General features: G+C 41.6%; 1 protein-coding gene across 2 annotated transcripts in view; it reads left to right on the plus strand.

Annotated features, from left to right (window-relative positions):
- Positions 1-17500, plus strand: part of LOC138038736 (tetratricopeptide repeat protein 37-like) — a 60919-nt gene that overhangs the window by 40381 nt on the left and 3038 nt on the right. For both annotated transcript variants that reach the window (XM_068884774.1, XM_068884775.1), the window contains exons 31-49: positions 499-560; positions 1244-1300; positions 1702-1770; positions 3445-3519; positions 3815-3986; positions 4794-4887; positions 5305-5391; positions 6493-6620; positions 7684-7807; positions 8188-8306; positions 8939-8997; positions 9276-9322; positions 9590-9662; positions 11298-11354; positions 11893-12163; positions 12767-12936; positions 13901-14059; positions 14569-14657; positions 16535-16598. In XM_068884774.1, coding sequence (XP_068740875.1) covers positions 499-560; positions 1244-1300; positions 1702-1770; positions 3445-3519; positions 3815-3986; positions 4794-4887; positions 5305-5391; positions 6493-6620; positions 7684-7807; positions 8188-8306; positions 8939-8997; positions 9276-9322; positions 9590-9662; positions 11298-11354; positions 11893-12163; positions 12767-12936; positions 13901-14059; positions 14569-14657; positions 16535-16598 — 1976 coding nt within the window. The remainder of the gene's footprint in view (positions 1-498; positions 561-1243; positions 1301-1701; positions 1771-3444; positions 3520-3814; positions 3987-4793; positions 4888-5304; positions 5392-6492; positions 6621-7683; positions 7808-8187; positions 8307-8938; positions 8998-9275; positions 9323-9589; positions 9663-11297; positions 11355-11892; positions 12164-12766; positions 12937-13900; positions 14060-14568; positions 14658-16534; positions 16599-17500) is intronic.

The raw sequence follows: 17500 nt of genomic DNA on the forward strand, positions 1-17500 counted from the left end.
TCGCGTTTCCCTGGATCCAACCCTCTGACGTCCAATCGGTCAGTTGTGAAAGTGAGTAATGACGGACCGTGAAATGTAAAACTTACACTCAAAGTAAACGGCTTTTGTACAAAAATCAAGAAACACGCATTTCTCTTTCGGAAATTTCGATTGGGAAATTTCGATTGGAAATTAACGGACCACCTTGTGAGACATTTATTACAAGTTTGCTATTTACCATCCTTCTTCTCGGTAAATGATAAGCAATATGCGATGTTTTTTCGCTCATCAGACCCGTTTCTTCTTTGTTTTGGTTGTCGTTGATGTCCCCGTTGCTGCAGCTCTTCAAATTTGAAAATAAACAGCAATTACTTTGCTCAAATATAATCTGTGTATGGTTCAGTTAACTTTTTTTTTCTTGGGAAAACCGTAGGTGATTTTCTTTTTTGATAACCGATTTGTCATCATGTTTCTTTGTCATTTTCTTAAGCTAACGTATCGCTTTTTTGTTTCATTTAGAAATTAAGAATCCTGAGCTCAGTCAACACTGTTTCATTATGTCCATTAAAACAGAGCCTAACGTATGTACTATTTTTCACATTATTTAAACGAGAGTGTCTAATTGGCGTGGGTGGGTGGGTCGTGAGTCGTGGGTCGTTGGTCGTGGGTCCCTAACCCTACCCCTTTTTACAATCAACGACTGGAAATTCTCGAAACAGACAAGACCTAAGACCTAAGACAAATTTGGACCGAGCACTGATGGAGCTAATATATATCTTTTTCTTATCTTCAAACAAACACGACCCACGACCCACCCACCCACGCGATTTAGCCTCACCCTATTGAAACTAATGAATTCAGTGTGCTCCCAAATAATTAGTTAAGGCAAACTCAACATAGCAGACAATTGGATGAGTTGATCATGCAATCAACGCTGGGAAAACGCGGGCGATTATGTCATGTGTGGCTTTGTATTAACCAATGATTGGCCGAAAATATGGTGCATGCAATGTGTTTAAGCCAATCAGTACTAAGTTTTTGCGGGAACAGCCTGCATTTTTGTGGAGGCTTTGATGTGGCCTGTGCTCGCAGCAGCTAAGCATGTCTGCGCCTTTCAGAAAAATACGGCCGCCATGTTGAGCCAGCATTTGAAGCACCGCCGTCATGAAATGGTCAACTCGGACTTGCATTTCTTTTGCTTTGTTTTAATCCTGCCTTTTCTCCAGCATCTTAGTTTTTCCATGACCCTTGTTTGTATTGGCAGAATGTTATTGCGTGGACAAATCTCGGAGTCCTGTACGTGAAGCATGGAAAAATAGAGGTAATCATAAAATGTTCCGTTTTCTAAGGTATGACCATTTTCTTGCATTTGCAGAATTCACAAATCGAAAGTGGTTCAGCGTTGTCTGTACTCTTATCGACAACGATATTCGTCATCACAGTGGTCAAAATGGGAGTGTACGGGCCATTTTCGGGTGTGACAATTTCCTTTGTAACTCAAGAACGGGGGATGCTCACCCCCCCCCCCCTCCCTCCCTCGTCCCCATGACCTGCGGCTTTCTAATACAACTGGTATTCTGCAAAAAACGTCAACAGCCAACGTCATTCCCTAGTCATGGTGCACTCCCTCCTAAGAAAAATCCTGGTTCCGCCCCTGAAGAGCTTGCCTCAAGGTTAAGTTAATTCAAGCCTAATCTGTTATTGTATCATTTCCTACTTTAGCTTGCTCATGAGGCCTTCAAGAATTCTCAAGCGCTGGATCCATCGTACGCTGCAGCTTGGATCGGACAGGTACTTGTTATTCATAAAGCTAGAGAGCCGTGAAGGAGATTGCGCAACCCGGTAAAACGAATAAAGGTAATTTTGTTGCCGATGACTGGGATGCTTTATCACTGCGACGTCTCGACAATTTCAGTCATCGGGCGAATCGGTATAGTGAGACAATAGACCATTATACAGTTGTGTGCTTAGGGAAGTGGTCAAAACTACTACATTCGAACAGGACCCACCAAACCACAAAATAGATGGTGGTGTCTGCCTGCACCCCCCTTACTTAACGTCAAAAGATGGTGTCTATATTGCATAGCAAAAACCCTCTATCCAGCAGTAAAAAATTACAGTGAGATTCAAACCTCACTTTTCGTGTTTGTCTAGTAATGCCGACTCTTGCTAGCTGAATATTCCTGTGTTCAACTCAAATTTAAAAGCCAATAAAATGTTGTCGGTAATGATCATGTGATAAGTTCGAAGATAGGTGGTGTCTTTGAGAACCCGCCTACCCCAAAGGTGGGTCCTGTTCGAGTATAATAGTTTTGACCAGTTCCCTTAGTTACCTTGACTATGAATGAAAAGTGAGGCTAGAGTTGACATTGTTTGATAGAAACCTCACTGCTTTTTTTAAAATGTAAATTTCAACTAATTAGCAGGAGAACAACATCGTTAACGTAAGAAAAGCAAAGAGGTCTGTATCATAGCAAGGTCAACTCTAGCCTCACTTTCATTTAAAGGCCAGGTAACTAAACATATAATTGTAAAAAGTTCTACTGTCACGTGAGCCCACTGTGAAGCGAAAAATTTCTTGTAAGTAGGTTCATTTGCTTTGGGTATCGTGCGAGGATTTGGCCAGCAGAGCCACCAGCGTGCGAGAAGAATGGCTCCATTCTTCTAGCGTGCAAGAGGCTCCGCCGCCAAAATACTCGCTCGATACCCAAAACAATTGAGCCTGCTCGCAGCCTAGTAAGTAGATATAAAATTGCCCTTTCACATACTTCACCGACATGTCCAGCAGCGATGGCAAAGACGAAATAATTATTTGATTAAGATAGAGATATGTAGTTTGTTACTAGGTCGCACGAGTCACCTGTGGCTCAGTATTAAAACATCGTTCGCTAGATCCTCAGAGCTCTCCAACTGGCAAATGTACCCATCCCCAATTCCGAAGCAATCTCAACGAGATACAGTATTCTACTACAAAAAGCTTTCCAAAAAAAAACGCTGATTAACACAAACTGAACTTCTCATTGCTACTTGCATCGTTTGCAGTACTTTTGCTTGTCCCCCTCTTGCTTTTGGCAAAATCTGTAGTTTTCTGGATTCGTTCGTTATTAGAGATTTACGGCAAATCGCAAAAGTCATGCTGAAATGTTCTTGTTGCATGCCAAAACTGAAAGAAACGTGTTTGATTTGAGCTCAGTTTTTGCCAGATACCTACAGATGTCAAGTATTTTCTTAAAAGAAAGAGAGATATGTTAGACAAAGAACATTTCCGGCACTTCACGCTGTTTTGATGAGCTAAAGCCGTTTCCCGTTTCCCGTTTGTCGTTTTACTTAAACACAATGCTAACTCTCAGCCAATCATGAAGCTTGTTTGGTTAGTGAGGTTCTGCGCCACTCAGAAACCAACCAACAATTCGCGTGGTCATCGTAACTTGTATGAGATGGAGTTTTCTTCGTTGACATTTACAGGCCACCATTGCTGAGATTATAGGAAGTGACGAAGCCATGGACCTGTTTCGACACACGACAGAGCTGGGATCTCACGTAAGAAACATCGCCTAGTGAAATCTGCCTTTGACTTCAAGGGGCATTGTTTAGCCTTGCCGTAAGCTCTTCTTTTGGGGACTGCGAGTGTCTCTGCTCCCTCGAGTGATGATTGGCCCGTTTGAGGAAAAAAAAAGCGTTGTAACTTAGTGTCTGGGGCATCATTGCGTTTTACCAACAGCCACTAAAGTGGGCTCCCTCCAGGATGTTTAATTCCCATTCAGCTGCTATAGGTTTAAGACGAATTCTACGAATCATGCTGATTGTTGCAACGGTTCTTTTTCTCATCTTTTAGAGCGAGGGAAATATCGGTTATGCGCACTGGGTTTGTTCCAGCCTCCTCCCGGACAAGTCTTCCGAGAATCACGTGATACTGAAGGGGCAACCAGTTCCCACTCTCTCTCATCTTCATCCGGAGTGCCGCAAAGCCGTGCTGCAGTCTGCAACTGCCCTCAGTAAATACACAGGTGAGACCATTCGACTCAACGATTAGCTCGTTAGTTCGAAAGGTCTCTTCCAACTACTTTACATCTTCTTCAAACCAGAGTAGCTTCAAATATTGTAATTGTCACCCTGGTTACAATGTGAACGTAAATATACCAAGTTGGAAAAGTTCAGTTCATTTGTTCATCGTACTGGAGCATAGCTCAGTCGGTTAGTACGCGGCCTTCGGAGCTGGAGGGTCGCGAGTTCGATCGACGTCTGTTTCGACTTTGCTGTGATCCATGTAGCTGTAGCTTTGAATACCCGTAAAACGGAGCATTGACGGAGGAAGGAGCGTAAAAGGTGCGCACCGAGGGCCACAAGTTTATCAGTAACTCTAGTTGACTGTCACGTGCAACCTCGTTTCCAGGCCCACCCTCTCCTTGGCGTAGAAAAGCCCTGGGAACGAGGTTGTGTCACGTGCTACCCTCGTAAAAATAAGGACCTTTACGTTTACCTTAAATATACTTGATCCTCATCTACAACTTGCAAGCTTAATTATTTGACAACTTTCTCAGTCAATTCAAGATTTTTACCCGAAATTAAATCATCTTTTCCTTGTTTCGAGTCGTGCTTCCCTTCAACTGGTTTCATTAGAGGTTTTAAATACGTTCAGGTCGTGAAAAACGCGGCGAGTTTGTTTTAAAACTTTTTTTTCACGCCTAGAAGATTATGGTAAATCAATTCATTGAAAATTATGCTCATTGTTTGGAAGGAATTTGACATGTCTTCATCTTGGTAATCATAGCCCTTTAGACTTTAGCTTAAAGGTGTCTTTTTACGACTTGCAGATTGTATAAGAAACAACGCTGGTGCCTTTAACATGTATGGGCTGATACTGGAGAACCAGAGACTATTCTTGCAAGCAGAAAAGGCCTTTGAAAGGTTTGTGATTTGTGTAAAATGTTAAGTGGTGTGTTTTTGTAGCGACAAGAACATAAGCTCAAGCAACATCGTTCTCACGCACATTAACTTGTTGTTAATTAGCTTCTTGAGCTCGCTACGGAGTTTTTGTGTTGCTTATTATAATCCTTATGTTCGGGTCACTGGTGGAAACCTTTGCCTTGCTCACGGAGTCAAGGGCTGTCAATTAACAGATACTATATTTATATCTCAAAAAAGGTGTCTATTAGAGTGTTATTTGAAGTGCTATTGTTATCCCCATGTGCTCCATGATTAACAGCCAGAAGTCAGGCTACTTAGGCAAGTGCTGGAGCCTCACCAAACTCAAACTTCAGTGCCCATCTTGCGATGCACTGTTGATATCAATGATCCAGTTGGCGTTTATATTTCTTGTCGCAGGGCAATAACATTGCTTCAGGGAAGTGGAAGTGAGGATAAACAAAGGCATTTAAATGCCGTGATGATAAATCACGCGAGAGTGCTTCGGTAAGCTGCTTCTAAGTTAGATGTTCTTTTTCAGCACGATTTGTGGGCGCGTTTTCGCGCTGTGATAGGCCAGTTTTCCTTAGTAACCTTAGGTACCTAAGTTCCTAAGCAACCATGCCAATGTACGTAGTCGACTTTTTCCCCCCGTAGATAACGCAGTTTTCATGCACTATGAACTTACGCAGACTCAGTGGGTTGTACTCTGTGTGTTTTGTCCTAGAAAAAGATGATAACGATGGAGACAGTACCGTGTTTATGTATCTTGCTTTTGCTTATGATTTCGTCCTTTATGTAAACTAGTCGTAAGAGCTCTTTTACACAAACGGCCTTAGCATGTGCACAAAGCAGCACACAAGATCTTTCCTCCGCAGAGGTTCTTGTATTCGCGATTCCGCTGCGCGAAGTGTTTGCAGGCACGAATAATGCCGAAAGATCCATCGGGCGCCTTTACCAATTAACGCCTGCGCTCACTTTTTCAGCGAATTGTCTCAATGCGATTCTAAAAGGGAATTGTTTTTCTCCGCATATGAAAAAATCTGCGCCCGCACGTAGCGAGTTCGAAGCGTATTTGCCTGTCCACACGAATACGCGAAAATAATTCGACGAAGTCTACCTTCACCTGTAGAGCATGCGCGCACATGCGCTCTCTTCGTTATCACGAGCCTTTGATGTCATCTCATTTGAAAACCTCCGTTTTCACCCCATATATAGTACGTCTTTTGCCAAAGAAAAAAAGGTTGCTTACCAGCAGATGCAATGTAGCGATAAGGAAAAGACAAGTATATTAGCAAAAAAGGTTAAAGTAGGTTGATGTAATTAGGGATATAAATTACAGTCGTCATATGAAATCGACTTGGGCATTGGGCAGCCTGGAAAATCGCTACCGAAAGAAAAAGGGATTTTAAAAAGTCAGAACTCTGGACCATATGACCAGAAAACAAGTATTATTGTGCAGTTTTCGTGCCAGTGCAAGGGGACAATAATATCTTTACCTATTTATCTATCATTTTAGTAGCTGAAACTTTCATAAGGAACTTAAGCAACGATAACTGTAGTCTCTCCCTCCCGCGATAATTCTTAATAATGATCATTTGGTTTTAGTTCGTTGGGCCGCTACAAGGAATCAGTTGCAAGGTATCAGGCTGTGAAACCGCTGAAAGAGTTCCATGATGTGTGCGGTCTCGCGCTGTCATTGTTCATGGCTAGCCAGTTAAAAGAAAGCTATAAAGGTGACAACATAAACAGGGAACCCCAGAAAACATCGCACGCATTTAAAAGCCTTCAACATCGGAGTTGCTCACAGACCTATCACGACCGCACGGCAGTTACTTACGAACGTCAAGGACAAAGAAGAACCTAATTTCGTTCTCCGAGCATTAAATCTCTCAACAAAATAGCCAATAGGAGGTTTTCACGTGACGTCATCGCCGGCATGCTGGTGGACGAAAACAAAAGATCTCTCATTGGCTTCTTTTGTGCGTCCACCAGAAGTCGTACATTTTTCTATTGTTATTGGTGTCCCTAGAGGTTGGTTGAAAAATTCCTTTGTCAAAAATACCATAATACTCTTTGTTTGCCCCTCCAAAGTTCTACATAAGCATTGTCTCCAGTTTCTCTTGGGACCATTGTAAATCCCAAGAGAAAATAAAAACAATGCTCATGCAAAATTTTGGAGGGACAAACAAAGAGTATTATGGTATTTTTTATACTGGCTAATGGCCGAATTTATGCTAGATATGGTCGATATAAATCCTGTGTTTAGACGAATTAGGGACCAAAATTTGTCTTCAGCTGATTCGACAAACGTGCGAATTGGAGACGAAATATTCGTTTTAGACGAGTTATTCGTCTCTGGTATAAATTCGGCCAAGATATACCCGAAGACAGGCCACCTCCATTCCCTCTGTAGCCATGTGTTCTTATTACAGTGCGCCTAACCCGAAGAATTTTTCATCTTTAACTTGGGATTAATCTCGCCAACTGTAGCTTTGATTTTCTATCGTTCACCCCTGGAGATTTTTTCATCATGAAATGAGCAGTTGTTTCTCATCACAAACTGTTGTAATTATTTTTGTCAAAGAAAATTAGCATTGTAAAGCAGCTTGTGACACCATTAGAAGTCGACCCGTTCCTCTCACTGATTCAAACTTCCAAGTTTGCTACGTCTTGTTGATAAAAATTGCAGAATTGGAGACATTTACGTAATGAAAGGACCATGTTGATGGTTTGATGCACTTCCGATGTCAAGGGGGTTCCTTTTACATCTAATATTCTTTTTATTTTGCATTGCAGCCTATGAACAAGCATTTCAATTGGCTGAGACCGATACTGACAGGTCATGTGTTATAACAGCACTTGGCATGCTGGGATATGCATTGAATGACAAAGATGCAGCCAAAGTGATGCTTTTTAAGAGGTTCGCTAAACGATGCGACAACACAGATTGATTTTAGTTGAATTTCTCTTATTCAAATGCACTAAAATCTACCTTGACTCGAAGCCATGACGGCGCGGTTCAGCGGTCATAGTTGTGGGTTCGAGCCCTGGTCAAGCCTTGTGTTTTTGTTTTTCTAGGCTTCTTTGCAATGTCAAATATTTTAAATTAATTGCGCTGTTCTTTCGTTTTATACTTACAGTTTCAATATTTGGCTTTCATATATATATACATTCCATAGGTCTCTTCTTACGGGAAATAACACGAACTCGCTTGGCTTTCACACCTAGCCTTACGATGTACGTGTAACGTTCGTAGAAATATTATTGGGAACAATTCTGTCCGCTGTTATTGGCTTTCAGTTCACAATTAAAGCCTGCTTGCAATCAGGGGCTTATGGCGCTATGCACTCTCGGTCTGGTTAATGGTGACGCTACACTAGCTGGAGCTGCACTTGGTGAACTGATGAGAGCAAATAGCGGTAAGTGGTATAATAGATAAAATATAAGGCAACCATCAGTAACTTAAGGTGACCTGATGTCAATACCCAAAGTGGTCTCCCACAAAAGTGCTATCTTGCTTGTGACATGATTGGGTAATTTGCTAGGTCTCTATTTGTTACAGGGTCTTGTCTCAAAAGGACGGTCATCAAATCGATATTGACCGTGGTCTACACTTCTTATCTAGACCGAAGTTGCTGCAGCATTTGTTAGTGTGTAGTCAGTCGATAATATAAATACCGTTGCTCTGGATTGTGAACTGATTGGTCAGGCCAAAGTATTTCTACAATCGACAGTCGCCTACGACAGTCCTTTTCAGGACTGCACTCAACCGAAAGGTCCAATTTCATGAGGATATGTCCTTCCTTGGTTCAAACCATTTTTATTAACCATTTTTGTGAGCCATCTTGTTTTGGCTTCGTATTAAGGTTTCTGCACTTTTTTACGCAATTTTTGTTCTAATCTATTTTTCTACACTAAGGTAAGGCCAATTTTTCCCGCGGAAACTGCTACCCACCCCTACAACAACTAGGGCCTGTTCACGTGTCCATGCGAACGTGGTGTTTTTGAGTAGTCCCTGTGATTTCAGTTTTTTGTATTCTTTTTCTCTCAGGAAGCGAAGTCCTGAATGGACACATTTGTTATCTGTATTCTCGTTTCTACGCTCTTCAGGTATTGAGAGTTGAACACCAGTTACGTTATTCACTTTCGGACGTAGTAATTTTTCAGCTCGTTTCAGCGCATTGCATGTAGACTAGTTCCGGGCTCTATAAATGTTTGACTCGTTTTCCTTTTGAAATGCAAGGCTGCTAAATGAGAATGCAGTCCAAAGTGGTCATTTTTAAAACCTTTTCGAAAACCTTCAATTAAAAAAAGCAGGACAAGAATTGCACCCTTAGTCATAGTGCACGTTTCATCTTTATGCGCCATTTATAATTTTACTGTTCCAGGGAAATCAGAAACTCGGACGAAGTCATATCATGAAAGCAATCCACCGGTAAGTATTTAACAAATAAATTCCATGTTGCTGTTAGCCTCCCATGCATGTTGCCCTTTGTTTGTTCAGTTCTATCACAGATGACGTCAAAATGTGGTTATAGAACAAAAAAATGGCGCATAAGGCGATTTATGCTATTAAATATTGTCGAAACGTCAGTCGCACACAAAATTCTTCACCTGGACGTCCAAATAATACAGATAAATAGATAAATGCAATGATTATGTGATATCTTAAAAATACATTAATTTCTGGCTTCCTTTGCAGAAATCCTAGAAGCAGTGTATTGTGGAGTCAGTTGGCATCCTATCTCTTGCAAGCCTGCCCTGACGAACTCGAGGTATACGATGAATTAGTTTGGTTTTCATCAAGCTTCTGTCTCCGAGTCGTAAACCGGAGAAACGGTACTCTACCCAGAATTCTTTTCCTTTAAAAACACCGAAGAACGGAGTCATGCCAGGGTCGAGATTAATTTTTTTATATGGGCGCCAACTGGCGACTAGATAAAAAATTTCAGTCGCCAGATGTCAAATTGTGAACGCCAAAAATTTTCGCCTGAAAATGCACGTTTTGAATTTTTTATGGAAAAAAGCATTGACGCTTAGCTCTAAAACATTACATGGGCATCCTCTAAAGGCCCTCTGAAATGAAAGGTTTTATGACGGTGCTGAGTAAAACTGAGCTCGCGTCCGCTACAATTAGGGAGCTTAGACACGCGACGTGTTTGAGGCTCGGACGGCAACTAGAAGTGACCTGTTTTCCTATTTAACTTGTCTGCGCAGAATCTCGTCCCCAGACCCCGCTTTTCTTTTCATCAGCAACAAGAACACGGACTCTGGCCACCTCTAAGGCGGGAAGTCCCGCAAATCACGGACTTCCGGCTCCTCTACGCTCGCTCAGAAATTTGAAACAACAGTCATTGCCAACTGTTACAAAAATGGACCTTCACTACGCCTGCGCATAAGTTGGAATTGGCCAGGGTCCGTGTTCTTAGTGCTGACCAGAAGAAAAGTGGACCCTGGTGACGAGATTGGACTTCACACTGCTACATTTGTATTGTTTAGTAGAGAAGATTAGTTTCAAAAATCTAGGGGAGACCACATTCTCGTCACCAGAGCCTCGGATCGACCCAAGGCCCTGGGAAACTCTATGCAGGAGAATATGCGCCTTAGGGTTCTCATAACCAAAAATTTGCTATTTGAACCTTGCAGCGCCTGGTCACTCCTCGTGCTAGCATGAATGCACCAATCAGAGACACTTTTGATTGTTCATCACGAAAACCAATGAGAAGACACTTTATTTGAGGGTTCCCCAGAGCTCTTTTCTCCCTCAGTCAAGAGAAGAGCTCTGGGGTCGAGATTGACGGAGACCACTGTTCTGTCATGCGAAATGTTCACTTCCGGTTTCCGTCAGTGCCTCAAAAATTTCGCGTGCCTAATCTCTCTTATACACTGGATACAATCTGCTCGTTTCTCCAACACGTAATGCAGTACGTTTTGAGGAATACTTAACATCAAAACAATGCAAGTTATTCACTCTTGGTAGTGTACTCGTGATGCTCCATTGATCTGGATATCTACTTTAGTTTTGTAAAGAACCCCCTAAAATTGCTGTTCTATGGGTTGGTGGAAAAAACAAAATCATCAAACGTTTCTCTCGAATGATGCAGCTCATGGACCACTTTCATAAATGGCAATCTCCTTTACATTCTTTTGTCTTTATGTTAATCAGACCTACTACCTTTTACAAAAAGAAACAAAAACTCTTTTGAAATTTGATCGTCGTAGCCAGGCTAGAAAGGCTTGTTAACATTTAAAACAGAAGTTTTTGCATTCAGCGTTAGGTCCAGGAAAGGGAACTTTGTTACATATATCGCAGTTAATTCGCTTTGTTTTTCAAAAGTGATGTCAAGCATGAAAGAAAGTTCATCTAAAGACGTGTTTTTATATTCTCTTTTTTAATTTGTTTTTTTCAGGCTGCGGCTTGCTGCTCAGAATCTTCCGCAAGACTTGGTGGGAGCCACTCTGTTGAGGTTCGTTTATCGTTTTGCGTTTATTTATTTCGCAGATTTGTGTTTAAATTATGATTGGCTTTGTTGTTATACTTCATCACTGTTCAGTTCCTTAGAACAATCGATTGGGAGTCTTTGAGACCTGTGCTTCCACATCTCAATCTCTATAGCCTTTGTATGTTGTATGAAGCCAATTTTTGAAAACGTTTTCTTTTTTCGGTTAAAGAAACCTGTCCGCTTACTAACGTTAGTCAGTGAACTGTAAGTTGTTTTCGTTAGAAAAATCTCCCTTTTGTTTGAGATAAGGAGAACGCGGCGAAAGCTGTTGGAATTTGCTCTTAATGCTGCAATTAGCACTAATCGTGGTTTAGCAGGACCCAAATGTATTGATCGTTTTAACATGGCAGCACACGTAGGCCATATTGATGGTTTTTAAGGAAATAAGTGGCGGCCAGGACATTTCTGAGGAAACATTTCCTTCTTTTCTATCTCATTGGGGCCTCCAATCACCTGTGAGTGATGTTATCAAACCTTAGCACCAATCTTGTTGCTCTTCCAGCACAATCCCGCAATCCACCCCGCTGGTATTGTGGGCTCAGGAGCCTTGCGTAACCATGACAACAAAATGGCCCGGATCGGTGCTTCAAGCAGAACGCGCTCAGGTCTCATAGCTTCCCAGAAGGCTGTGCACGCACACCCTAATCACCTGTCAAGCTGGGCAGTTCTTGCAGCTTCAGTTACAGCGCACAGCATAGCGAGAAACCGAGAGAGGATTGGAAGAGAGCAAGGCATTCTCGGTGCAAGGATTGCGAAGTTTGTTCAGGTGATAGGTGAGTTGTACGAGAATAATTCGCCATTGTAGGGAATAAAAGTAAAAATGGGTGCGGTTTTTGTCTTTTCCTTGTCTATCGGAATTGACATGAAGGAAATCCGTTGTGTCACCTTTAGGAAATTACGGTTGTACCCGCAATTTCCTTTTACGGATGTCGTGCATTGCGTAAGTAAGAGTGAGGAAAAAAAGCATTCCTCATAAAGAGAATGGCTCACGCATACTCGGAAAAATTCCGAGTACTCACGAATAGGAGTCGAACTCGTGACCTTCCTTTCATTGGTTGGGATGCTCTTCTGCTGAGCCACAGTACAGGAGAGCGTTCGGCTTGGTTTGCATTTTTTTTTTCACTGTAATGGTATGACGTAAACATGCAAAAGCTCTTTGTGTCAGAGGAATAAGGTAACAATAACACGGGACAACTATTCGAGATGGCATCCCTCTTGAAATTTGTATATGAAAATAAGAGAGTGTGAAATTCACTTTCTTCACTGATAAAGACGCTTTCTTCAAAAAACTCAGTAATTTGAGGTTTCCTTTAATAACTATGGAGTATCCGATTGAGCTAAAAAAGGTGTAAGAGGAGGTTTTTTTCGTCCAACAGCCTCTGCGGAGATAAATTCCTTGAATCTTCTTTGTGAAAGTCAACTACCAGCGCTTGTTAATTGGCAGACTAGTCAACTGGAATCTCTTCGATCCTGGGCGATTATTCACCATGGTTACGGCTCGCTTTACTTTGGAAAACTTGAGGACGCCGCTAATATCGTGGATCAGGTAAAGCGTTTTAACTCTTTGGCCACCAGTGACTTATCAGTTTTCGATGGATAATATGTTGCTCATTATATGAAAATAAGAGAGGATGAGGTAAAAGAAGGGATCCACCATACACGGGCCTCTTTCAAAGATATTAAAAATCAAATTTCCGCTACGCAGCTATTCTTAGAGCGAGTTTAAATCGAGTGTCGTGAAACCAAAACCAAAGTAATTACTTTAGCCAATCAAAAAGGACGGAGACAATACGGTAAACCAATCAACTCGAAGAAGTTAGACGTAGCCGACACGAAGCGCGGGAAAATGTGCACGCGCGAGCCACGATTGGTGTTAGTTTCACCTCTGATTGGTTGAAAAAGTGGTGCGAGAACTTTGAACCAATAACCGAGTGAAGTAATCATAAGCCAAAGCAATTTCGACAGCCAATTGAAAACCGCTCTAGAGAGGGACATGATTGACCAGTTGTAATAATGTAATGAAATTTTAAATATGCGCGGCATGAATGCCAAGAAAAATGAATGCTAGCGGGATTGTTCTTTGCGTTCGTGGCGAATATTTGCGTGGTTTTTATTTGTCAAGGATAGCACTGGACTTATCCATTTCTTCTGTGCATTCCATACCTCTTAGTTACCGAGTTCAAGGCGGGCCGTACTTTAAATTACGGCCCACGTTTTTCCTCTTAGATTTATGGCCCAAGCGCGAAGCGTGTTTCAACTATTGAAAGGGAAATCAGTTTGATTTGCATAAGAATACACAACTCATTTCCATTTGAATGTTTGTGCACCAGGACTCGGTCTCAAACTGAGGCATGCAGCAACTCGGAAATTGGCTATTTGCAAGGAAAGAAAAGAATGTTAAAATAGCGGCCATTTTGGAATGAGGTGTATGATGCGCACATGGTTGAAACGAAGCTGAAAATTACGGTTTAAGTCCTCTTGTGTGTGATATTCTATCGTTTACCTCTTAGGCGTTGCCTTTGTACAGCTCTGTTCCTCAAATCTCCACTCAGCTTCATTTCTTGAAGGCCCAGGTGTTACTGGCTGGTGAAGAACCCGTGGAAACTGGACTTAATTTGCTACAGACTTCTCTGCTTTCGAGCCCAATCCATTCGCCAAATGTCTGGCAGGTCTGTACTGTGTGCAGTCTTAAATTCTATCTAGCGTTTAGCGTTGGTATCGCGATCTTCTTATAGTTTTGCCTATGCGCGAGCCGTCAATATTTCGTGGTATTGCCGTCTCACTTTTGCGGCCTGTGATTGGTTCTAATGTTGAAATTGACGTCGTTGCACTGAATTGGGTTGCTGACGTACGCAAAAAGATACGTTTTGCAGGTAGAGAGAAATGAAATTTCGATCAGGTGCGGGTTGATTAGTGTACAGTTTTATTTATCCTTGTAAATGATGGATCGCGATACAAAACTAATTGCGATTTTGAGACAGCAATACCACATTATATTGACGGCGTTGGGAGAAAATATATTCCGTATGTGGCTCCGTCACTTCGCGACTCCGGCCAATACGCAATATATTTTCTCCCAACTAGCCGTCAATATAATGTGGTATTGCCGTCTCAAAATCGCAATTTCTTTTTAAAACATCTTGAGCTCATCTAGTTGTTTTGTTTTTACGTTTAACAGGTTTTAGCTGAAGTCCAAGCCAATCAGGGCTCAGCTACGGCAGCGGAGCTTTGCTATCGGCAGTGTCTGCAGGCAGGAATGGACAGCGGGTGAGCGGTAACTTAATTTACCAGTCAAGTGAAGCTATGATCCTCGCAGTTATGAACGCAATTTTTGCAATTGCGTAAAGAAGCCTGAAAAATTCAGGACGTCAACGGGGTTTGAACCCGTGAACTCGCGATACCGGTGCGACGCTCTAACCAACTGAGCTATGAAGCTACTGACGTTGGGAGCTGGTCATTTGTGGGTTCCAATGTTCCCGTGAAGAATGAATCAACGATGAAATGAATGGATCATATATGAACTTCGGATATGAAATCAAGTGAAGCTATGAATTGCATAAATTGCGTTCATAACTGCGAGGATCATAGCTTCACTTGATTTCATATCCGCAGTTCATCTATGATCCATTGCATATATCACTTCATCGTTGATTCATTCCTCTCGGGAACATTGGAACCCACAAATGACCAGCTCCCAACGTCAGTGGCTTCATAGCTCAGTTGGTTAGAGCGGTGCACCGGTATCGCGAGGGCACGGGTTCAAACCCAGTTGAAGTCCTGAATTTTTCAGGCTTCTTTACGCAATTGCAAAAATTGCGTTCATAACTGCGAGGATCATAGCTTCACTTGATTTCATATCTGCAGTTCATATATATGATCCATTTCATATATCATTTCATCGTTAATTTACCAGTTCAAAAATGGCGCCTACCCGGCTTTACATTCTTTTGTATTTGTGTTAATTAGATCTACTGGCCTCATTTTGAAACAAAAGTTCTTTTGAAATTTGCTCGTTGTAGCGAGCTTTTAGCATTAAAACCGAAGAATATTTTATTTGGCAGCCATTATGAAAGAGGTCTATACCAAACGCACGCTGATCTGTGAACTGCTTTTAAAGTGCTCCTAGCCTGTGATTTTAAAAAAACACTTCTTTTTTTTCCTTCAAATTTTGAAAGTGTGCTTACTTAAGACCTGACCGGCAAAATTTTGAACTTTGACTTTTATCCATAGGCTGTTTACTTTGATTGTAAGTTACTCACTTTCAAAACTGACCGATTGGACCTCATAGGGTTGGATCCAGGAAAAAGGGACGTCAAAATCTCACTAGTTTAAAATTTCAGCGTGTGAATGCAGCTTATTATATAAGCAAAACGCGAGTTTAAAAGTCTGAAAGGCCAAAACTCCCGTGATGCATATTAATTCTGCGGCCTACACACGCATTGGTTTGTTAAACTAGTGAGTCTTTGACGTCATTTTCTCTCTTCCAGCTCTCTCAAGATTTTAAAGTTAGTAATGGCGGACCATTAAATAGGGAAATTCAAGTTAAAATAAACATGTGTCTTTTCAAAATCAAGTCTTAAAACTTTGGTCGCTTTGTGTTTAGTTAACATAGTTTTGAAATCCAAAGAAAAATCACAATTGTTTTTTTTATGGTCACAGTCCTACTAAGTACTTTGGCCAATTACAGCAGCCACAGGCAATCAAATTAACCGATCATAACGCAAAGCAAATGTACGCAGCCGATGCGAAACACAGGAAGACAATTTGTTAGCTGATTAAAGCAAAGTGTTGCAAAATCGGCAGCGGTAGGAAAGTTACTTTAGAGATTGAATTTAATTGAAAACTGTTTTGTATGTCAGCTCAAAGGAAATCCGACGTGGAGTACAGGAATTCTATTTCTCATGTTTACTAGTTATCTAAAAAAAAAATGTTTATTCTTATCTTTATTATGTTTACGTTGTACAACTGATTCACTTCGGCTTTGCAAAATGTGCTTGTAGTATGTATGCAAGGCCCACCTTGTTTTGTGCTTGTGGAATGCGGAATGTCAATCGTCATGTCATTTTGTTGTTTGCCCTTGGAAAATTAAGTTTTTGTTCTGGAGTATCGCAGCTAAGTTTTCAGGATTTGTTATTTTTGTTCAGATCACAGAGCTGGCGAGTTGTTCCCCTGATACGATTGGCCTTGCTTGCTCTTCGTCAAGCTCAGGTGCGTAGACAGAAAGGAGGAAATTTGTTTGACATAGTATTTCAAAATCGGCATCAACGAAAGCACGCGATCAAATGTCCGTGCGATTTCAGTTTTCGTGGAGGCGAACTTGCAATTTTAATGGGGACCTCCATTCCTACAAAAACACTTCTTGAAACCAGAGGAAATGATCTTTACATTCAAATTTGTTTCAGTCTTGTTCAAAGAAAGCGTTATTGTAATATCTTATCGTTTGTTGGGGATGAGGTTCTGTTTTAGACGTTTTAGTGATACTTTACAAGTAGTTAATCAGTAGACGTGTCGTTTTCAGCTTTCCTTTCTCGTCAATTATTTGGGAAAACAGGCTTTTTAGGCTTTTTGATTACTTGGTAGCTCGTGCCGAAAGAACAATTGAGAATAGAGAGCTTTAGATTCTAGGACGAGAACGAATAGGAGTACGAGATTTTCTCATAGAACAACTGTGAGCGCGCGCAAACCAGCGTCATTTGCAAAACATTTTCATTGTTCCTGCCATGCAACATGGCTGCCGTGCAAAACCTCTATAGTCGTCGCAGACCAATTTGCTAGGACGAGTTGAGCACGCGGGGCTGCGCAGTTCGGATGCGCAGTATAATCAAAATCCTAGAACTCTTACTCGAAGTCGATACTGACATTAGGAACCTTAAGTTAGATCGGAGGACAAGAACGAGTACGAGTTTTCCGTTCTGAGCACGCGCACTTCGAAAAATGTCGGCCTCCAAACCTTATGCGCATGCTCAGAACTGTAAACTCGTACTCTTTGTCGACTTCGTCCTTCGATCTAAAGGTCCCTTTTTTCTAATTGTTGCGGTGCGCACGAAAACGTTCCGGCTGTCGGAAGAGTAAAATTTGCGTAGCACGTGTCCACGTGCACCTTGTGGCAA

This window comes from Montipora capricornis, chromosome 2, assembly GCF_036669925.1.
Source record: "Montipora capricornis isolate CH-2021 chromosome 2, ASM3666992v2, whole genome shotgun sequence".
NCBI lineage: Eukaryota > Metazoa > Cnidaria > Anthozoa > Scleractinia > Acroporidae > Montipora > Montipora capricornis.